The sequence below is a fragment of the Mesoplodon densirostris genome, chromosome 8 (genome assembly GCF_025265405.1).
Source record: "Mesoplodon densirostris isolate mMesDen1 chromosome 8, mMesDen1 primary haplotype, whole genome shotgun sequence".
In the NCBI taxonomy this organism is placed as follows: Eukaryota; Metazoa; Chordata; class Mammalia; order Artiodactyla; family Ziphiidae; genus Mesoplodon; species Mesoplodon densirostris.
Genome location: NC_082668.1, coordinates 26,041,804 through 26,066,653, shown reverse-complemented (window position 1 = coordinate 26,066,653; position 24,850 = coordinate 26,041,804). Strand labels below are relative to the sequence as shown.

At 33.5% G+C, this 24,850-nt stretch overlaps 1 protein-coding gene across 1 annotated transcript in view; it reads right to left on the bottom strand.

The window, feature by feature from the left end:
- ERBB4 (erb-b2 receptor tyrosine kinase 4) overlaps positions 1–24,850 on the bottom strand; it is a 728,717-nt gene that overhangs the window by 275,132 nt on the left and 428,735 nt on the right. The window contains exons 12-13 of the mRNA XM_060107375.1: positions 8,994–9,126; positions 3,716–3,809 (exon numbers count right to left, since the gene is read on the bottom strand). Of these exons, the coding sequence (XP_059963358.1) occupies positions 3,716–3,809; positions 8,994–9,126 (227 nt within the window). The remainder of the gene's footprint in view (positions 1–3,715; positions 3,810–8,993; positions 9,127–24,850) is intronic.

Below are 24,850 nucleotides of genomic sequence, written 5' to 3'. Positions count from 1 at the left end.
CATTTCCATAATAAAGAGATTTAAAGAAATACATGTTGTCTAATACTTACTCTTTTATCATTATATTCCCAAAGCTTTTAAGAACCCAGGTACTGCAAATGAACTGAGAAATGCAACAATAGAAAAGAGAGATGAAGGCAACATTCTTCCATATCTCTGATTTTAAGCTACCTTTGGACCCAGTAATCTAGACAGAAAACTAAAGGATAGGGTAAATCCTGAGGGAAACATTTCATTTTTTTTTTTCTCAGTGACAATTGATGTTTTTCTCTGGTAGCTACTGTAAGAGAGAAAGCCACTATTCACCAGTATCAAATTCTCTTCCACTTCCAGCCTCACAGAATATGGAAATTCCCTCCCACTAGAGGGGCGGTGTGTGTCTCGCTTTGGACAATGAAATTAAGTAAAAGCTATTTATGAGACTGCCAGTGCTAAACTCTCCAGCCTTCTCTTTCCCAGTTGCCATGATGTGAGGATCCCATGTAGATGTAGAGATGCCATAACTTCAAAGCATCCTGGAATGCCAGACCATCACAGGGAGAGGGGCTGCCTTAGAAAGTTCCCCAGACCTGCAGTGCACTTTACATGAAAAAGATTTAAACATTTTTCTGTAAGCTACTGCAATATGGGGGTTATTTGTTGTGGCAACACAAGCTCTATTAACCTGGATTTAACAGCTATTTTAGCTTTAACAAAAATTGTGTTTCAAAAATCAATTTCCTTTCCTACCAAAAAATCAGTTCCCTTCTCCTATCCCCTCCCTTCTCTTGCTGTCTCTGTGGCTTATATTTTGGTCTCCCTTGACATTGTCTGATGTCCTTTTCTTTTGTTCTTACATTCCCCCCCTTATCTTTCTTGATAGGACTACACAGTAATAGTGAAAGTGAGTCAGAAAAGATACAATTGTAAAGAAAGAAAAGATAGAAAAGAAAAGAAAAAAAAAGAATAAAGTAAAGAAGACCAAGTGCAGACAGATGAGGATATAAAAGCAGAGGCTTGCTTTATTTCAAATCCACCCCTCTCAAGATTATCCTGAATGTCTGTCACATTTAAATAGGATAATACCATCCATTTTACAGATGTATATTCCCAGAAAGCATTTTACCCTTATTACATTACGAACATTGTTGCCTAGGGAAAAAAAAGTGAAATGAAAAGAGTGTGAAATTTGGAGTCAGAACTTCTAAAGTTGAGTCCCAGCTCTACATCTTACTGACTTGCTGACTTTTGGAGTAACTTTCTAATCATTATCATGGGTTCAATTTCTTTATATTTTAAATGGAGAATGTGATAGTATGCTTCAGATGTAATAGTGTTTGACAAATATAAATATTTATCAATTCTTATCATTAGGGAAACATTGACAGTTCAAGAAAATGAGATTTCAGGAGAATAAATCATAAGACCAGGTGTGGAAATTCCAGTTAGCTTTATGACTTCTTCCTCTATCTCACCACTGTATCAGTCTCATGAAAAAGTTTCCTGAACCTCTTGGGTATCCTAAGTGATATATGCCCGTTACTTGGCACACAAAACCACTTCCGTCTTTAATTTTGATAAACAACATGTAGACCCAGAAACAGGCATACACCTAATATAAATTGTAAAGGCTGAAAACAAGCAACCCCCTAAAGGGAGCAAAGTTTGGGCTATTGCTTGAGCTCAATCCTGGCAGTTTTTCAGATACCATAACCTAAAAGACACTGTGCTCTTACCTGCTTAGCATTTTAAGGCTTACTGATCAAGTCAGTTTTCTTGATTTCATGCTCTTATCTTCCACAAATGAGTGATTCATCTTTACTGAGTTTTTTCTACTTTTGACTTATTGCCTTCTCTAATCTCTAGACATACTCATTCACAATTTTAGCACTGAATAGTGATTTTAAGCATATGGCCCAACAATGCTGTCCTTACAGAATTCAAATGTGTTCACTAAAAACCTGTTTTTTCATTCTTTTTGGTTATCAAGTAATTTTGAAAATTGCAAGAATATTAATTTTTAGGGCTTTTTAATGTGTATTTTTATAAACTGTCTCAATTCTTTTAAGGAACAAAAGAATGATCAAATATACTGTAAAAACAAAGAAATCAATAAGCTAGTTATTTTCTAGCATACTTTTATACCACAGGAGGCAGCATAAGGAACTGAAAAATACGGGACTACTCTTGCGGTTTGCCTTGTTCAAAGGAGATGGCCAAATTCTTGTTTATTGCAATTGTACATTTTCAAAGTCTCTTTCTCAGAAAGAGATTTTTTTTTTCATTCTATGATGTATGGTTCCTAGATATGCTAGTTTTTAGAGAAGTCTCATAGAGAGAGACAGCTCAACTTACTTTAACAAACCCATTATGGAATTTTACTTTCCTGTGTTTCCTGACATGCTTTACAGAATCCACATTTCTCATGCTGCAGATTAATTGTATTTTAAGTGACTATCCTTAGTGGAAAAAGAAAATAGCTGCATATGCCCTTAGCATACTTACTTGGAGATCATTACATATTAAATTGTCTTTTAGACTTTGGTTCTTCAGGCCAAATCACACCACTTCTTTTTCTCAGAGGTCTGTTTTTCCAAACTTAATCATCCTTGTGGTAGTCCTCTGAACTGTCCAAGTTTTCCACATCCTTCTTTAGATGAAGTTCCAGAACAGCTCATTGGGGCCTAATGGAAGTTTGGAGGGCTCAATGATAATTTTTTTCTAAGCTAATTAAGTGCTGAATAAGCACTCTGGTAGAAAAATTAATACTATTTAAATTTCAAATGAATTCTTATGGAGCAGTGTTGAGCTCTTGGCTACACCCAAATGTTGGTCCCCAAGTTATTTACTGAATGATGACTCAATACACAAATAAACTGGAAATTTGTCTAAAGAAGGATGAATATGACACTTTGGAATGACAAACTCATACTGACCTCATTATTAAGAAAAAGCCTCATTATTAAGAATGATGGGAACCAAAAGAAAGTCTAGAAAATAATTATCATTTTCTCCACAAGACTAACTTCAAACTATATAAATGTCAACTTATCCATAAAGACTTTCCTGATCCCATAGTCCCTCCTTCAATCATCATAGTTCAGTTTGTCTCTCGGCCATGGTATTTATCACACAGCTTTAGATTTTAGTTTATGAGTGCTTGTCTTCCCCCTTTTTTTCAATTTTCCTTCATAATGCCATTATAGTTAAATGATTAAACACAGGTACGAACGTGTTACAATTTACCTCAAGCACAACATAAACTTTCACATTTACATCTCTTTACACATTTCCTCATTCCAGATTCTTCTTCAAAGCATAGCTCATACATCACTTTTCTTTGACTTTCTTTGGTGTCCCAATTTCCATCTCAAAAATTTAATTTCTCACTCAAATGAATTCATATAACAATTTATACATATTTTATCAATTATTTTGCTTCAATAATTATTTGTGTATCTCTCTTTTCAGCCCTGTGCAATCTTCAAGGACAACTCCATATCTTCTTTCTAAATACATTATATGGGACATAAATATTTAAGAAACTGAAGTTTTAAATATTTTATCTCTACTACTAAGCTGTAAGCCTCTGGAGGGGAGAATGTTGAATGTGATTCCCCATAGCATGCTGTAAATACCTATTAAATGGATGGATAAATGATAAAGCAATGACTTGACAGACATTCATACATGAAACTAAATAAGCCAACACAACCGTAGATGTCTTCAGGCTTACCGGTCCATGACATGTGAGGATGCTATCTTCCATCTTCTCACACTGGGGGTCACACTCCACACAGATGGAGCCATTCTCAAACTCCCGAAATTCACTGTGAAAACATCAGCAATGTGAGGCAGTGTAAGCAAACAAGCTGTCAACTTAACAAATAAAGTAACATCTGCTAAAAGTCCTGTTGGCAAAGTAAATTCTAGAGTTTGTTTCTCTAAGTGCCAGGAGCATCAGAATCATTTCCCTGTACATTAATGAGTAAGTTCTCCATTAGGAGAAAAGTTAAGCTGCAGCCAGATGGCTCTCCTGGCCCTCCATTGGGTTCAACGACAGACTCATTCAGGAAACCTCTCTCTTGTGAGAGAGATTCCAGCAGTCTCAAAAAAAAAAAAAAAAAAAACGGAAAAAAAAGGAAAAGAAAGAAAACGATGACTCTTTTGATGACACAGCAGAACCATTTCTGCTATTTTAAGTAAGTCTGTGCCTGTTTGCCACTATATAAAATTTTACTCTTGGCTGAAGGCTTGTTTTTTTAAACTTTGACAGAACTATTGTATTTTTCCTGTTGCTAAGTTACATGAATGTTCCCCATCCTTGTCCTTCAAATCCCAAGATTCTTCAATTTATTTTTAATGAAACTTCAAAAAACACTTTGATTTCTGTTCTTCTTTTAAAATATCTTTCTTGAAGAATTAGAAAAAAATAGCTTTTTTATGGTAGATTTTATTTTCTTAGATTATTGATCTAATATAACAACATATTTTTCAGTTTAAATTCTTTTTGAAGAATTCTATATGATATAAAATAAAAAAATAGTTTAATGGTAACATTCTAAAACTTTCTAATTAAAATGAGGGATTATGGTCATCACTTCCCCAAACCTTACATTTTATGGGTATTTGAATATTAAATTTACCAGTATATAAGTTTTCCAATTAATATCTATCATAAAAGTTTTCATTTCAATAATTGGGTATCAGTCATGTACAATATGTTTAAAACACACTATTTCCACTAATGTGTGAGAGGATGAGGTACTGGGTATAAACAATTTCAAATGTCAGTTATGAGTCATTAACAAAACGACTAAATATTTATAGCTACTTCATTATTTTGTGCCTTTGTATCATAAGTGACCATTCCAAACTAATAGCATTGCAAATATGGAAATTATGGATTAACTAGGTGATAAATTCAAATATATTTTTCCCTGGAGTGAAATAATCACTCTTTTTTCATAGTGAACTATCTCATTTGGTTATTATAAAGCCTTAACAGATGATTGAAATCCAAAGGGTGGGCTATATTTTCTGTTGGTTAGATTAAGATTACATATATTTCAAGGTAAAATAATGGTTTGGTTTTCAAAATAAATAGCATAAATCTATGGTTTATTTATGTATGAATGTACATATTTAGTTCCATGGATTCTGCACTCAAAGTGAAGTGTTGGTTTGCTATGGATTAACTTTTTATGAATTTTCTTAAGTTTAATATCTTAGTTATATAAGAAAAGTTTTTATTTTGCATGTTTCATCAACAAGTGATATAAAGTATTCAATAGAGGAAATCTTCAGAATATGAAAGTCAAAATGACCTGGTATTGGGGGTGGGGGGTGGGAATGGAGTAGTAGCTAAATTGTAAAGAGCATCAAAAGCATTATATGTAAGTGAAATTATATGATATTTACAGCACACCCTGCAATCATCAACAAAGCACTGTTACTGAAAACAGCTTCTTGGGTGACTAAAGAGTTAGGATACTAAATGAAGGTAATAATTTTTATGGTACTAAAACATGGGTCATGCTTTCCTTTCTCTTCTCGAAAACTCCATTCCCCATACACAGAGTTGAGGAGTAAAATGAATATGTCATAAAAAATCATGGAGGCGGGTTTCCCTGGTGGCGCAGTGGTTGAGAGTCTGCCTGCCGATGCAGGGGACACGGGTTTGTGCCCCAGTCTGGGATGATCCCACATGCCGTGGAGCGGCTGGGCCCATGAGCCATGGCTGCTGAACCTGCGCGTCCGGAGCCTGTGCTCCACAACGGGAGAGGCCACAACAGTGAGAGGCCCGCGTACCGCAATAAAAAAAAAAAAAAAATCATGGAGGTAACCTAGCTACCTTCTCTTTTTATCTGTGTGGCTTCTGGCTCTCTTCCTTTCTGCTCTCAGAACAGATCCTCCTTGCAATTTACTTATTGTCACTGTCTCCATCATTGCCTTTTTTCTTCCCTGTCCCCTAGTGATTCTGCTGTGACTTTGCTAGAGATCCCCTTCCACTTGAATCTGATCTAAAAATTCACATTCTAGTGAGCATGAGCTTTGCTTACTGAGTTTTGTGTTTTTGCTGCTGTATATTTCTCAGTTTTGTTGTGTTTTTGCTACCTTAGACAATCCTGTGATCTAGAGCAAATACTTTAGATTTGGTTGGTGTTCCCAGCACCAAGATTAATATTGCTGTCTTACATCCCTTAACTTCTCTAGACCTCATTCCCTAAATATCCTCTGAAAAAGGAAAAGAAGGGTGTTTTGATGAGAACTTGTGAATATTAAACATACAAATGCCTACAAAGATCTTTGACTGGCACTCTTTCTGATGTTTCTCTGTTGTTATTAAAGTTTCAGAAGCATTTAACCATGTTGCCAGATAAGAAAAAACAAATTAAGATTGCATTGCAATTAGTTTTCTTGTTCATTTTGAATACTTGTGCATTGTAGTTAAGAGTCGCCAAAATATAGTGACTTATATGATCTGGATTTGAGTGCTAACAGCCAGGATTAACTGATTTTTTTTCCATCTTCAAAAAATATTTTTAGGATTTATTCTTTAATGATAGTCAAACTATTTTTATATATAAATAAGTTCCCTGATTTTGGTAAATGTCATATTTGTATTTATTTTCAGCAGTGTATAAAGTGACTGTTCTACCTAACTATTTAATGAGCTCAGATTAATAGACACAAAAAGGAAATGATGATAATTGTTTTAACAGTAGGAATTTGAACAAGACATTTCTCATTTGATAATCACAATCATTATTATAATACTATAATATGATATTATAATAATAATAAACACATCATTATTATTCCCATTTTCCATGTGAGAAAACAGAGTTTAGGACAATTAGGTTATTTATCTGTGGTTGGACATTTCAAGCAGGAAGTGATTAAGTTAGAATTTGAATTCATGTTTCCTCAAAGACTGTCTTACCTGCCAGGCAAAGTTGGAAGTAATTTGGCAATACCACAAGGTTGGAGGTGGGGAAATCTATCATTGGGTAGGCAAGAATTACATCAGATGTTTATAAGATACTTTCATTTATTATCTTTTAAACTAAACCTTGTGCATGATTTCCTAGGGCCCCATTACTGCTGCAAAACTACATTAAGAACTTTATATTTCTTTAATATGTTTGATTTAATGATTTGGAAAATGTTAAACTTTCAAAAACAACAGGATAATCAGTGTTGTTTATCTAGGGAACCAGTATTTTTCCTTTGCTTAGCTTTCATTGTTTCACAAAAATGAGACAGAGGGTAGTGTATACATCCACATATATAGCAATTTCATATTTCTGACGTTTAAAACTGAAATATTAAAGAAAAACAATAGCATCTGTAAAGAAACAGGATGAAAATCAGAAATCCTGAGTTCTAGGGTTGGTATGGTGCTTTTACAATGTTATGACTTTGGTCAATGCTTAATTTTCCTACTTCTTACTGTTTATAAGATGCTTCTGTTTGATAAAATGATTTCTATAATCTATTCCTTCCTTAGAAATGCACATACATATTCAATACACTTTTAATGTAACACAATGGAATTAAGGTCTATTAGTTCCATTTTAATGGCATCAATTGCCACACACACAGAGAATCATATCTGATCTGATGTATTTTATGTACAGGAAATATCTTTCTTTCATAATAATGTGAACAAGCATTAATACAGTTCAATTCAATGATACAAATAGCAAATAATTTGCTATTCATTATCAAATTTATGAGTTGATGTGTTTTACAAAATTTCAAATTGAAATTTTCCTGATAAAACTATTAAACCCTTTTTTCAGTAATGCTTTTATTGAGAGATAATTCATATACCATGACATTCACCTATTGAAAGTGCACAATTTAATGCATATTTTAGTATATTCACAGAGTTGTGCAACCATCACCATTTCAAACTATTAAATTCCTATTTAAAATTATTTTTATACTTAAACTTCTAATTTTAATTTCAATCTTTTTTCCCCCTAAATTCATGGAGGGAATTGGTTTGGTCACCTTTCAAAGAAGACACATATCTATATTATTAAGATCCATGGATTTTTATCCTTCTAATGTAAAATGCAAAAATAAAATGTTACCTGGGATCATGGAAACGGTTGTTAAAATGGGACAATTCATGAGGCAGAAGAAGAAAGAACTTGAAAACTACCCTTTTACAAAAATGTTGAAAATCCTTTCAGTGAGCAATATAGGAAAATTTGACTCAGGGACAGTACTAAAAAATGCATTATCACACTAATGAAGGACAACTGTGATGCATGAAATGGTATGTTAGGATAAAGTGATTTTATGAGTATATGAAATGCCATGCAACAAGGTATATACTAAGTTTTATTGTTGTCAATTTGATTATTGTAGTACTGTAGATAAAATTTAAAATACTTGATGTCAAATATAGCTTAGGTTATTTTTAGAAAGTGACAGACCACTTTCAAAAACCTTTTCAACTAGCAACTACAAAGGTAATTTCTCTATAGGGCTAAGCAGTTGTCTGAGACATAGAAATGTGTGTTTTCCTAATACACAATCAAATAGACACGCAACCTAAATGGAAAAAAAAAATCAAAAGTTACAGTCATTCCAGGTGAAAATAAGAAAGCATGAGGAAAAAAACAAGATGGTTAAGACACTGAGGAGGAAATATTACTTATCACAATGTCCTTCATAAAGAAAATAGAAATATATTTTTCAATTTTGCATAAGCATAAATTGCTATAATTTATTAAGAGTTATCTATTTTGGTACACATTTTTAAATATGTACATAATAGTCGATATGAATTTTGACTTATCTTGTTCATTCAAATAAAATGATTTCCCCTTAAAAGAATTATTTTATATGTTTTCTCCTTTATGCAACAAAAACTCTCCTTAAAACTCTTGGCCAGCATAAACATTCTGAAATTTAACCCTTTTATTATCATTTTAATATCTGAACCAATCAGTACCTCAAAGCTCATGAGATAGAGACATTATAAGAAGCCTTACCCATCATAGAGGTTACAAGACTCTATGCAGGTCCTTCCCCTGCTGAAGCGACGGCAAGACAGGCACTGGTCTGGCCCAGGTCCCCAACACCCATCGTTTGAACAGAGATGATTGCACACCATTCCTTCAGCAGCTGAAAAACACACCAACATCAAGCGGGAATAAAACAGAAGCCTGCATCCAAACTTACCATTTTAATATGAATCTTCCTAAGTAAAGCTATTTCTGAAGGAGTGAGAGAGATCTGTGGCACATAACTTTGCTTGCCTACTGAGTCACCATGGCCCACTTTACCTTCTACTTCTTTCATATTGCAGAGCCCCAGTCACTGTGTGTGTAGCACCATTGCATTTTTCATAAAAGTGAACAAATATCAATTGTCTATATCAAAACTCTAGGGAGAAGTAGTGACAGAAATTAACCTTCCAATTAAGGTAAGGAAAAAAGCACATCTTTCTAAAGCCAACCCTTTGCTCCGCTAACACACCACACATTTTGACATCATTTCCATTTGAGAACTTCATGCAGAAACAGAACAAGTGATATTTGTCATAAACAAAAAACATCAAAAGGGGAAAATAAGGAAAAAAGAAGAATATATGAAATGTAAGAAGGGGGAAAAGAAATGGAAATAAAATACAAGTTTCTTACAGACCTCTGGTACACTGCTACTAAGATTACCTTGATATTTGAGTCAAATTGGCACAAGTAAGAAAAAAGTTTTGAAAAAATTTTAAACAAAGTGTGGTGGTTATTTATGAGGAGGTATAGAGATTACAGTAGTAACAAAGGTCTTTAGTCTTATCTCTATACTTTTTGTTGATGGGAGAAGTGCCAAAGAATTTGAGGCCATGTTTTAAAACTGCCACTTAAGGTTTACCATTTCTTTTCACTTTTATATCAAATAATACTAATTCAGTGAATTATTTTTTATACTGAAAATCATAATTTTAGTGAAGGGATAGCTATTGAATAAGAAGGGCCTATAAAGACTTCAAATGTTATTCTGGGTGTCTGAAAAGTGATTTGAGACTTCTGAAACCCAATTATATGTGGTTTTCATAAAATATTAAAAAGTTCCCAGAAGATGAAAACATCAAACTCCTGTTTCTCTTCCCATTAGTTACCAACTGTATTTATTAAGGGATGCAAATTGTTATGATAAGAGCATTTGTGAGATGGGATGGAATAGCATTAACTATGCAATTGTAATTTAAAGAGGGATCATATCTGTGAAAGTTACCTTCTCTAACAAATGCCTGAGAAAGTGAATTACCAGCACCTGTGATGCTGATTAGTTTTAAAACAGGGAAACAAAATCTCCCAATTCATGTATTCTTTCTCTTATATTCTGGAGCCTTAAGGAGGACCCTATGTTAAACTGTATAAAATTCTTTCTCAAAGTAGACATAGACCTATCAAGATATCTTTTTAATTTATGACCACTTAATTAAATAATGTCTTCCAATATAGTTTAAGAGAGAAAACTTGTATGTGTGCATGTGTGTGTGTGTGTATGCTTAATAGTTTTATTGAAGTATATATGACATATACTGCTCATACATAAAGTATACAATTTTATGTTTTGACAGATGCCTGAAATCATGAGTTATATGTATTCAACCCAGGCAATGAATGTATCCATTACCTCCAGATGATTCCTCATGACCTATGTAATCCCTTCCCCCCGCCCATTCCCCTCAGACAGCCATTGGCCGGCTTTCTGTTACTCAATACCAATTAGTTTACATTCCCTAGAATTTTATGTAAGTAGAAATATACAGTATGTACTCTCTTTTTATGTAGTTTCTTTAACTCTGCATAATTATTTTGAGATTTATACATGTTGCTGTGTGTATCAATATTCATGCATTTTTCTTACTGAGAATATTCCATTGCATGGATATGCCACATTTTTTAAACCAATCACCTATTGCTAGACATTCAGACTGTTTCCCATTTGGGGCTATTAAAAATTAAGTTACAGTGAACATCCATTTACAAGTATTTGTATAGACATACACTTTCATTTCCTTTGGACAGAAATGGCTGGATAATATGGTAAGTATAGGGTTAACTTTTTAAGAAACTGTCAAATTGTTTTTCAAAGTAGTTGTACCATTTTACATTCCCAACAGCAATGAACTCAACTCAGGAGTTGAAGTTTCCTCATCTCTTTATCAATACTTGGTATGGTCAGCCTGTTTAATTTTAACCTTCCTAATATTATGTAGTGGTATCTCATTGTGGATTTGATTTGAATTTAAATGATTAAAGATGTTGAACATTTTTTAAATTTGTTTATTTGCTATCCATATATCTTGTTTGGTGAAATGCCACCAAATCTTCTGCCCATTTTATATTGGATTGATTGTTTTCTTACTATTAAGCATCGAGAGTTCTTTACAGATTCTGTAAGTACTGTTTCCTTGTCTTAGCCTTGCCTTTTTGTTCCTTTAACACTGTCTTTTGGAAAGTAGAAGTTATTAATTTTGGTGAAGTCCAATTTATCAATTTTATCTTTTATAAGTTGTGCTTTGGGCATCAAATCTAAGAAATTTTTGTCTAACCCCAAGGTAACAAAAGTTTTGTCTGCTCTTATCTTTTAGAAGCATTATGAGTTTTGGTTCATATAGTCTATGGTCTATTTTAAGTTAGCTTGTATATTATACTGTATTAGTCAGGGTTCTCCAGAAAAACAGAATAAATAGGATATTTTAATCTATATCTACCTATTTTATATAATTTTTTATAAAGCATTGGCTCACAATTCTAGAGGCTGGGAATTCCCTTTTCTGCCATCTACAAACTGAAGACCCAGGAAAGTCCATGGTACAGTTTAATCTGAGTCCAAAGGCCTAACGACCAAGAGCACAGATGGTTTAAGTCCCAGTCCAAGGGCAGAAGTAGACCGATGTACCAGTTCAGGAGTCAGGCAGAGAGAGTTAATATGTTCTATTCAGGCCTTCAATGAATTAGATGATGCCTATCCACTTTGCTTCACTCAGTCTACCAATTCCAATGCTAATCTCATCCAGAAATACCCTGCAGACATGTTCACAAGAAATGTTTAACTAAATACCTGGGCACCCCATGACCCAGTAAAGTTGACACATAAAATTCACCAACACAGGTACTAGGTAAGGATCTATTCTTTTTTTTTTTTTTTTGCATGTAGATATCCAATTTTTCCAGGACTATTTGTTGAAAACACAATCCTTTTGCCAGTAAATTGCCTTTGCATATTTGTTTAAGGTCAGTTGTCCACATACTTGTAGTTTTATTCATAGTTCTCCACTCTTGTGTTGATCCATTTATCACTCCAGGTATATTTTCTCACCTTTAATCTATATGTGTTTTATAGTTGAAGTTTGTGTCTTGTAGGCAGCATATAGTTGGGTAATGCTTTTTTAATCTAATCTAACAATCTCTGCCTTTAATTAGGGTATTTAACCACTTACAGTTATTATAACAATTTTGGTTAAAATCATTGATTTTACTATTTGTTTGTCCAATCTGTCCTTTTCCCATTTTCCTCTTTTCATGACATATTTTGGAAAACCAAATATTTTATGATTTCATTTTATCTCTTTTTATTTTTTTGGCTTATAAACTATATAAACTTTTAAGTTGTTATTTTAGTGATATCATTTGTGTTTGCAGTATACATTTTTTTTTTTTTTTTTGGCGGTACATGGGCCTCTCACTGTTGTGGCCTCTCCCGTTGCGGAGCACAGGCTCCAGATGCGCAGGCTCAGCGGCCATGGCTCACGGGCCCAGCTGCTCTAAGGCATGTGGGATCTTCCCAGACTGGGGCACGAACTCGTGTCCCCTGCATCGGCAGGAGGACTCTCAAACACTGCGCCACCAGGGAAGCCCTGCAGTATACATTTTTTTAATCAAGCTTTTTATTTTTAGATATACAGAGAGATCCATGTTTCCTTATCCAGTTTCCCCTAAGGGTAAGATCTTTCAAAACTATAGGACAGTAACACAACCAGGATGTTGACATTGATGCTGTTCAGGATACAGGAGATTTCCATCACACAAGTGTCCCTAATGTTGCACTTTTCAATTCATACCCACTTCCCTACTACCTTCACCTCCACCTTACCCACCCACCCTCTCTTTCTGCAACCACAAATCTGTTCTCCATTTTTTGTAATCTGGTGTCATTTTGTAAATGTTATATAACTGAGATAATACAGTCTATAATAACGTTTTTGAGATTGGCATTTTTCCATTCAGAATACATCTCTGGAGATTGACTTAAGTTGTTGTGTGTATTATTAGTTTCTTTCTTTTTATTACTAGTAGTATTTTATGGTATGGGTAACCACAGTTTAACTCTTCACCATGGAAGGATGATTGGTTGTTTCCAGGTTGGGGCTATTACAAATAAAGCTGCTATAAACATTTGTGTACAGGTCTTAGTGTGATGTAAATTTTCCTTTGTCGGGAATAAATGCTGAGGAGTATAATTGCTGGGTCATATGATAAGAGCATTTTAGTTAGTTGTTTTTGTTTTAAGAAAGTGCCAAATTATTTTCTAGAATGGTACAACAACAGACTCCTTATTATTCTATCCATATTTACTTTTAAAATTAAAAGTGGAATTACTTGCTGTTTCTTGTTCATAGACAAACTTTTTCATATAAGATTTCTCAAAAATGCCCCCAAATAGCCTCCAAGAACCCCACAAAACTTTATTGAAAATTATAGATCCTTTTATTCTGTTTTAGCTTATTTACTTTATAGTTATCATTCTAAATAACAGATAAATGTAATTTTAAAAGATAATCTGAGGGAATAGTGACTATACAGAGCATTCTCCTGTATAAAGGATTGTTGTTCTCACATTATTAATTATTCTAGGTAACTTATAAAGTTTGTGGACTTTGCTTAATTATGAATCTCTCCATGTCTTAAATAATCATTAAATTGAAATACCATATATCGTAACTATTTTTCTCTTCTTTTGTGGAAACTCTTCAAAAGTTGAATGATTTGATGTTCTACTTGGGAAAGGCTGTTTATCTGTTACACTAATTTTGAACTAATAGCAAGAGTTCTTTCCTCTGATTCATTCATAATGCAGAGAAAGAGGGTTCTCTCACTGTACAAAATAAATGTCAGTAGAAATGAAATTTTAACATAGGTCTCATATCACTGATTACTAGATGTATAAATGACTTCCCATTAATTTATAAAGATGTAAGGAGTAAGAAAGAGAGTTCAGTCAAGCTGATTGAATATAATGTGTAAAATCAAATTTTACACAATAGATGAAGAACTAGAAAGGAGTAAAAGTTCAATGATATTAAAAAATTAAGTTATAAAACTCCTTTTTATAAGCATTCAGCTATTTTAAGGTTATTTATAGATCACTTCATATTCTTGTGAACATTTAGTACATTTATATACAATTTTTATATATACTTGCTTATGTGATAAACAATTATCAGAAGAAACCTTGAAGAGAGAAAAAAATCAAAAGTTATATTATTAAAAACAAGTTGTAAAGGCAAGCAGAGTATATTCAAAATCATACTGCACAATATCATGAATCTCTGACTGTTTGTATTCATCACTTTCCTGTTCTTGTAGAAAATATAATCAATGCCTCAACTTCTTTGTATATCATCTTCTGTCTAAGACCCTCACATCTGTTTTCAGTTTCTTCCTTTAGGATGTTGACAAGCCATCAGTACACTCGTGTACTGCCCATTTCATGATAGTCTATCAACTTCTTGATCTATTTATTTCACCAACTCACATTAATTTTTTCAGGTGTGAAAGCCTCTCACTCTTGTCCCTTCTCCCTTAATTTTCTGTTATCTGCTTTGACATTAGTTGAAAAAGAGCGTATTGGCTTCACGCAAACTCCTACCTTCTATTCTGCTGCCTACTACCTTCCTTAGTCTGTATTCCGATGCTCAATTTCAGAGCAGTTTTACATCAGGGAAACAGTATCTATTGGAGGAAAGCAATAATACAAACAGGAAACCATAATAATTACTTTCTTCTCATTCTTTCCAAATGACTAGATGATGCTATTCAAGGCTGGTTGATCATTTTCTGCAGAGTGAAAACATGGGAAGTGTCTCCACAAAAGGCCAAGGAAAATACTTCTTTGAATTTCTTAAGAGAAAATAAGTTTTCAATCAGCACCAAGAATTCAACTGCTCTCTGACCTCCCAGAGTGATAGTCCCATAGGAAGGAGTGGAACGGCCTATTCAATGGCTTACAGTTTGAAACACCATTATAAAGCTCTCTAAAGAAACTTTAGCAATGTAGTTGTTAAGCAATCTTTAACTTCTCTTTTTTTCTGGAAGCTGTAAAATTGTGTTTTCTTTATCTCATCTGAATTATACCTATTAAATTATGTCTGTTAAAAATTTGGAGAGATAATAATATGCTTAGTATTTCGACCTTTACAGAGAATATTGAACTTGCTTTCGTTAAAATAGAGGCAAGCTTAAATAATGGATCTTGCTACTGTGATGCATGTGTGAAAGTAAATGGATTAGCTCAAAATATTGAAATGAAGTACCTGTATACAAGCACAAAGGCAGAAAAAATATCTTCTCTTTCACTGTACAAGACTACCTACATATGCTGTTCTCATTAGTTACCATATGTAGAGGCATGGGTTTGACTTGGAATGTATTTGGACAGATACCATTAATCTTTTTCTATAAAGGCTGAAAAATATGATTTAGTTGTAACAGTTCAGTTTTTCTGATCAGGTCAACATAGGTTCAAATCCTTACGCTATGACTAGCCATGCAGCCTTGGACAATTATTTACATATTACTTATCTGTAAAGTAAATAATCTACTTTTCTGGGTTATGATGAAGATTAGACATCATATTAGTAGTATACAATGCAGGGTTACTCATCTAACTAAGCCCTCAATAAACATACTTAAGAGAAATGTGGAAACATACAAGTATATCTATGTGTTTACTTTTAGAAGTATTTGTTGAGAAACTACTTAGTTTATACTGGACAATGCTAAGAAATGGGGATATGATGGAAATATGAAATAAAATACATATTGTCTCTATGTAGGGATTACAGTCCAGTTAGGAAGACAGCATTAGATAAATAATCATTTATATTGTATAATATATATATTTTTGAGAGAAAATATAACAGTTGTCCTAACCTAATGGGTAGGTAGCATTAGGTCAGTCCACAGAAAGAGGGACAAGAATGTGAAATGAGAAGGATAAATAGGAATTATTAAGCAAAGAGGGCTAGGGGAAATTGGGGATTACAAGTCTAATCAAGAGAGTCTGAGCAGTGAATAAGATCAGTGCTTTCACAGAACTGACTGCACATGAGCATTGAGTGGGAAAGTAATATCTGATGAACTAGTGAGGTGAAAAATGGCCACATTATGTAGGACCTAGTGACCATTTAAAGGGTTTTCTGCTTTGTCCAAAGAGATGTGGGAAACTGAGGAAGGACTTTAAGCGGAGAGTTAGGATCTTATTCTTAAAATATCACTCCAATTGCTTTGAAGGGACTGATTTAAAAACATGTTTGAACAGTTGGTGGCAGAGAGAAAATAGTGAACAGTTCAGAGATAGGCATATGACCCAAGCAGGGTCAACCAGGGCTCTTTCCACAAAACAGATGCTATGAGAGAGAAAGTAGAGCTATTTTACCTGTACTTATAAACTTTGTGAATTCTCCAAGACAGGGCCAAACATTTTTAATGAAGAAAGAGAGCTGGCCTAAGAAGAAAGCAGAATCGGGCAATGTCGAAGGACTGAGTCCTGGTGATGTTGTTTAACCCGTAGATCCATCTGTGCCTGAAGGAATATCCCTTGCAATTCTCAGTTCTGTGAGCTGATATGCTCTCTTGTTTGCTTTTATTTTCTATTTCTTTTTTGCCTTTTAATTATGCTTATTATTTTCTTTGTTATACGAAAAGATTTAAAGCTTGTACAGTTATGGCCAAGTTTTATTTTTTCCAACTTTATTGAGACAAAGTTACTTCTAAAATTGTTTAAATTTAAGGTATACAATGTGATTTGAAACACATATATATTATAAAGTGTTTATCACGATAAGTTCAGTTAATACATCCTTCACCTCATGTAATTACCATTTTGTTATTGTGGTGGTGGTGAAAACATTAAACCTCTACTCTCATAGCAATGTTCAAGTATAAAATAGAGTTTTGTTAACTATATTTGCTATGCTGTACCTTAGATCCCCAGAACTTATTCATCCTATAACTTAAAGTTTGTACACTCTGATCTGCATCAGTCCATTTCCCCCACTCCTCAGACCCTGAAAACCACCATTCTCCTCTCTGTTTCTATGAGTTTGATGTGTTTAGATTCCACATGAAAGTGATATCATACAGTATGTGTCATTCTCTGTCTAACTTAACTCACTTAGCATAGTGTCTTGAAGGTCCACCTGTGTTGCCACATATGGCAGGATTTTCTTCTTTTTTATGGCTGAATAATATTCTAGTGTGTGTATGCATGCACACGTACATGTGTATATATGACAAATATTCTTTATCCATTCATCTGTTGAGAGACACATGGTTTCCATATATTGGCTATTGTGAATAATGCTGCAGTGAGCATCAGGATGCAGAGAAGTGGGATTGCTAGATCATATGGTAATTCTATTTTTATTTTTTTGAGGAACCTCCATACTGTTTTCCATCATGGCTGCTTCAATTTACATTCCCATCAACAGTGTAACAGTGGTCCCTTTTCTCTATACCCTCACTAGCGCTTGCTATCTCTTCTCTTTTTGATAATAGCCATTCTAACAGATGTGAGGTGACATCTCACTGTGGTTTCATTTTGTATTTCCCTGATGATTAGTGATTTTGAGCACCTTTTCGTGTACTTGATGGCAGTTGTATGTCTTCTTTAGAGAAATGTCTATTTGTATCCTCTGCCCATTTTTTAACCAGATTGTTTGTTTGTTTGTTTTGTTACTGAGTTGCATGAGTTCCTTATATAACTTGGGTATTAATGCCTTATCAGATATATGATTTGCAAATATTTCCTCTCATTCCATGGGTTGGCTTTTCATTTTGTTGATTGCTTTTGTTATTGTTTTTGCTATGCAGAAAATTTTTACTTAATTTAAAAATTAAATTAATTAATTAAAAATTAATTAAAAATTAAAAATTAATTAATTTTAATTAATTAATTAAAAATTAATGTAAAGTCCACTTATTTTTACTTTTGGTGCTTCTGCTTTTGGTGTCATATCCATAAAGTCATTACCAAGACCAACAGCAAGGAACTTACCTTCAATGTTTCTTCTAGGAATATTGTGGTTTTGGTCTTATGTTTAAGTCCTTAATCCTTTTTTTTAACATCTTTATTGGAGTATAATTGCTTTACAATGGTGTGTTACTTTCTGCTTTATAACAGAATCAACTATACAGATACATATATCCCCATATCTCCTCCCTCTTGCATCTCCCTCCCACCCTCCCTATCCATTTGCATTCATTTTGTGAGTGGCATAGGACAGGGTTCCACTTTCTTTCTTTTGCATGTGAATATCCATGTTTTCCCAACATCACTTTGAAGAACTATCCTTTCCCCATTGAATATTCTTGTCTCCCTTATCAAATATTAGTTGAACATATTTGTGGATTTATTTCTAGGTTCTTCATTCTGCTCCACTGGCCTATGTGCCTGTTTTTATGCCAGTGCCATACTGTTTTAATTACTATGGCTTCCAAACATTGGGGATATTATTCAACTTTCTGGACATCTGTATATTCATCTGCAAAATGGTGATAATTATACCTTACAGTGTGGTGGTGATGATTAAATTAAACTATACAGGTTGAATCTGGCATTTTTCCTCTACTTAGCTAAATATTGCAGACACCTAAAATCAGTGAGAAGAAATGCATTATTCAGTAAATTATGTCAATATCCTAGCCAAATTAAGATTTTTAAAAATTATGCTGTACCAAAACTTCTAGATGGATTACAAATTTCAATATAGTTTTAAAGTAATAGAAGAAAAAAGACAGACTATGCCAAGATCACAAACATAAAAAAGAGAATGATGTATCCATTTAACTAGATAAAAACATAAAATGTTTGTCTATCAAAAGACAAAATTTAAAAAAATTACATATAGAAGGAAAATTATACACAACATATTTAAGACACAAAAATTTAATGGATTTAATTCATGATGAGCTCTTTCAAATCCAGAATTAAAAAATGAATAAAGCTTATAACTATGTAATATACAAAAAATAAATAGAAAGGATCAGTCAACACATAAAAAGAGGCTCAATATCAACTAAAAAATATAGATTTAAAAGACCTCTTTTTCATATTTCTGATCACCAAAATTTAAATCCATGGATAATATCAAGTGTTGTAAAGAGTAGTGGAAAATATTCCTTATCAAACATTGTTTAGGACAAGTGTAAACTAATCTAGTATTTTTGAAAGATGACGTAGCAATATATACCAAATTTTATTACACATAACCTCATTTCACAGAAATTCCACTTTTAAGTGTTTAGCCCAAGGAAATGATTGCATAGTACAAAATGTTTTATGAACTAAGATTCACATTATGGCAGTACTGATATGAAAAATAGAAAATAAATGAAATTACCATTAATATGGCACTTATTCAATAAATATTTTTATACACAGCTTAATTGAAATTATATCAAGCATCTTTTAGGACCATAATGCTATGAGATTGAAAATCAATTACAGGAAATAAAAGCTGTAAAAAAGCACAAATACATTGAGGCTAAACAGTGCACTACTAAATAGCCAACAGATAACTTTAGAAATCAAAGAAGAAATAAAAAAAAATACATAGAAACAAATGACAATGAAAACACAATGACCCAATATGTATGGACACAGCAAAAACAGTTCTAACAGGGAAGTTTATAGCAATGCAATGTCACCTCAAGAAACAAGAAAAAAGCTCAAATAAACAATTTAACCCTACACTTAAAACCACTAGAGAAAGAAGAACAAGAAAACACAAAGTCAGTCAAAGCAAAGAAATCATAAAGATCAGAGTAGAAATAAATGAAATAGAAATGAGGAAAACAATAGCAAAGATCAATAAAACTAAAAGCTGGTTGTTTGAGAAGATAAACAAAATTGATAAATCCTTAGCCAGACTCATCCAGAAAAACAAAGGGAGAGGACACAAATCAATAAAATTAGAAATGAAAAAGGAGAAATCACAATTGATGCTGCAGAAACACAAAGGATTATAAGTGACTACTGCAAACCACTATATGACAATAAAATGGACAACCATAAAGAAATGGAAAAATTCTTGGAAAGATAAAATTTTCCAAGACTGAACCAGAAAGAATTATAAAAAATAAACAGACTTATCACAAGCAATGAAATTGAAACCATAAATAAAAATCTTCCAACAAACAAAAGTCGAGGACCAGATGGCTTCACAGGCAAATTCTATCAAACCTTTAGAAAAGAGCTAACACCCATTCTTCTCAAATTCTTCAAAAAATTGCAGAGGGAGAAACACTCCCAAATTCATTCTACGAAGCCACCATCACCGTGATACCAAAACCAGAAAAAAGGTATCATAAAAAAAGAAAATTAGAGACCAATATTACTGATGAACATAGATGCAAAAATCCTGAACAAAATAATAGCAAACAGAATCCAGAAACACATTTAAAGGATCATACATCATGATCAAGTGGGATTTACCCCAGGGATGCAAGGATTCTTCAGTATATGCAAATCAATTAATGTGATTCACCACATTAACAAATTAAGGAATAAAAACCATATGATCATCTCAATAGGTGCAAAAAAAGCTTTCAACAAAATTCAACACACATTTATGATAAAAACTCTCCAGAAAATGGGCAGAGAGGGAAACTACCTCAACATAATAAAGGCCATAGGGCTTCGCTGGTGGCGCAGTGGTTAAGAATCCATCTGCCAATGCAGGGGCCACAGGTTCAGGCCCTGGCCCGGGAAGATTCCACATACTGTGGAGTAACTAAGCCCGTGAGCCACAACTACTGAGCCTGAGCTCTAGAGGCCATGAGCCACAACTACTTAAGCCCGTGCACCTAGAGCTCATGCCCCGCAACAAGAGAAGCCACTGCAATGAGGAGCCTGCACAACAAAATGAAGAGTAGCCCCTGATTGCCACAACTAGAGATAGCCCAGGTGAAGCAATGAAGACCCAATGCAGCCAAATAAATAAATAAATAAATTTAATTAAAAAAAAATAATAAAGGCCATATATGACAAACCCACAGCAAGCGTCATATTCAATGGTGCAAAACTGAAAGCACTCCCTCTAAGATCAGGAACAAGACAAGGATGTCCACTCTCACCACTCTTATTCAACATAGTTTTGGAAGTCCTAGCCATGGCAATCAGGGAAGAAAAAGAAATAAAAGGAATACAAATTGGAAAAGAAAAAGTAAAACAGTCACTCTTTGCATATGACATGATATTATACATAGAAAATCCTAAAGATGCCACCAGAAAACTACTAGAACTAACCAATGAATTTGGTAAGGTTTCAGGATACAAAATAAATGCACAGAAATCTGTTTCATCCCTCTACACCAACAGTGAAAAATCAGAAAGAGAAATTAAGGAAACTCTCCCATATACTATTGCAACAAAAAGAATAAAATACCTAGGAATAAACTTGCCTAAGGAGGCAAAAGACTTGTACTCAGAAAACTATAAAACAGTGATGAAAGAAATCAAATATGACAAAAACAGATGGAGAAATATACCATGTTCTTGGATTTGAAGAATCAATATTGGAAAATGGCAATACTATCCAAAGCAATCTACAGATCCAATGCAATTCCTATCAAACTACCAATGGCATTCTTCACAGAATTAGAACAAAAAATTTTACAATTCATATGGAAACACAAATGTCCCCAAATAGCCAAAGCAATATTGAGAAAGAAAACGTAGTTGGAGGAGTCAGGCTCCCCGACTTCAAACTATACCACAAAGCTACAGTAATCAAGACAATATGGTACTGGCACAAAAACAGAAATATAAATCAATGGTACAGGACAAAATGCCCAGAGATAAACCCACACACATATAGGCACCTAATTTTTGACAAAGGAGGCAAGAACATACAATGGAAAAGAGACAGCCTCCTTAATAAGTGGTGCTGGGAAAACTGGACAGCTACCTATAAAAGAAAGAAGTTAGAATACTACCTAACACCATACACAAGAATAAACTCCAAATTGATTAAAGACTTAACTGTAAGACCAGACACTATAAAACTCTTAGAGGAAAACATAGGAAAAATACTCTTTGACATAAACCACAGCAAGATCTTTTTTGACCCGCCTCCTAGAGTAAGGAAATAAAAACAAAAATAAACAAATGGGACTTAAACTAAGTTTTTGCATAGCAAAGGAAACCATAAACAGAAAAAAAAAAACAACCCTCAGAATGGGAGAAAATATTTTCAGATGAAACAACAGACAAAGGATTAATCTCCAAAATATACAAACAGCTAATGGAGCTCAATATCAAAAAAACAAACAATCCAGTTAAAAAATGGGCAGAAGATCTAAATACACATTTCATCAAAAAAGACATACAGATGGCCAAGAGGTACATGAGAAGATGCTCAACGGCACTAATTATTAGATAAATGCAAATGAAAACTACAATGAGGTATCACCTCACACTGGTCAGAATGGCCACTATCAAAAAATCTAGAAACAATAAATGCTGGAAAGGATGTGGTGAAAAAGGAACCCTCCTGCACTGTTGGTGGGAATGTAAGTTGATACATCCACTATGGAAAACAGTAAGGAGGTTCCTTAAAAAACTAAAAATAGAACTACCATATGACCCAGCAATCCCACTACTGGGCATATACCCTGAGAAAACCATAATTCAAAAAGAGTCATGTACCACAATGTTCATTACAGCTCTATTTACAACAGCCAGGACATGGAACCAACCTAAATGTTCATCGACAGATGAATGGATAAAGAAGATACGGCACATATATACAATGGAATATTACTCAGCCATAGAAAGAAATGAAATTGAGTTATTTGTAATGAGGTGGATGGACCTAGGGTCTGTCATACAGAGTGAAGTCAGAGCAAAGCAAATATCATATCCTAACACATATAGATGGTATCAAAAAAAAATAAATGGTACTGATGAAATTAGTTGCAGGGTAGGAATAAAGATGTAGACATATAGAGTGGACCTGAGGACACAGGGTGGGAGGGAGAAGCTGGGGCAAAGTGAGAGTAGCAGCAACATATATACACTACTGAATGTAAAATAGTTAGCTAGTGGGAAGCAGCAGCATAGCACAGGGAGATCAGCTTGGTGCTTTGCGATGACCTAGAGGGGTGGGATATGGAGGATGGGAGGGAGGCTAAAGAGGGAGGGAATATGGGGACATACGTATGCATATGGCTGATTCACTTTGTTGTACAACAGAAACTAACATGGTATTGTGAAGCAATTATACTCCAATAAAGATCTATTAAAAATAAATTATGTAAAAGAATAAGGCATACTCAGTGAAGTAAGTCAAGCAGAGAAAGACAAATATCATAATATATCACTTATACATGGAATCTAAAAAAATAGTAGAAATGAACTTATTTACAATAAGTGAAATTTTCTCCAGTCACAGATTTAGAAAACAAACTTATGGTTCCCAGAGGGAAAGGGTCAGGGGAGGGATAAATTGGGAAATTGGGATTGACATATACACACTACTATATATAAAATAGATAACTAATAAGGATCTACTGTATATAACAGAGAACTTTACTCAATACTCTGTAATGACCTATATAGGAAAAGAATCTAAAAAACAGTGATATATGTATATGTATAATGGATTCACTTTGCTATACAGCAGAAACTAACACAACATTAGAAATCAACTATACTCCAACAAAAAGTAAAAAATAAAAAAAAAGAATAAGGAAGAGCTCTATATACTGACATGGAAGATCCTCAGTATTTAAATATATATGGTATGATCCAATTTATATATGAACATACATTTCATTATCTATTTACCTATTTACCAAAAAGTATGTATTATTTTATATATGTGTATTGTTTTGTTTTCTAACAATGATAAAGCACTATTATAATTAGAAAAATAAAATTATTTCAATTTGAAAGGTAATTATGAATATAGTTTCTCTCATTTTTATGTTGGTTTTAAGTGTATATGTGCAAATATTTTAAAAATAGAGATGTCTGAGTTCAAATGTAATTCAGATTATGAAGGTTCAGTGTAGGATTTATCTCTTCACTGTTTATAGTCTGGTGTTAAAAATTTATGCTTAACTATTTAAAGAAACTTCAAATACTTTTATAAACCTACTATAAAACTCCTTCTAACCAGCACTGTTTTGTCCCTACCACAACCATACAAATAAAGGAGATAGAAAGTGTTCCAGCTTTTCATGTCCTAGAGTTTCTCTCAATCTCAATCTCTTCAAACCATAAACACATCTGTATGCCTGCTTTGAAAATTTTGACTTAAAAGAATAAGATTGCTCAAGCTATGGTCATACTTTATAGATGAGGTGAGGTTTTTCTTTTAGTTATTGCTGTTTTAAATCATGTTGAACTCCAAAAAACACTGCTAAAGATCAAGGCTGAGTTTTCTTTTAAGCTACCAAGCCAATATACAGATTTAGATGAGAGTATATTCTGGTGACTGTGTGTGTTTGCATTTATGTGTGTGAATGCATGTGTATGTGTCCAAGGGTTGTGTACATGTGTATGTGTTGTGTGAGCATATGAATACACACCTTATGCTGTATGTCTGTGT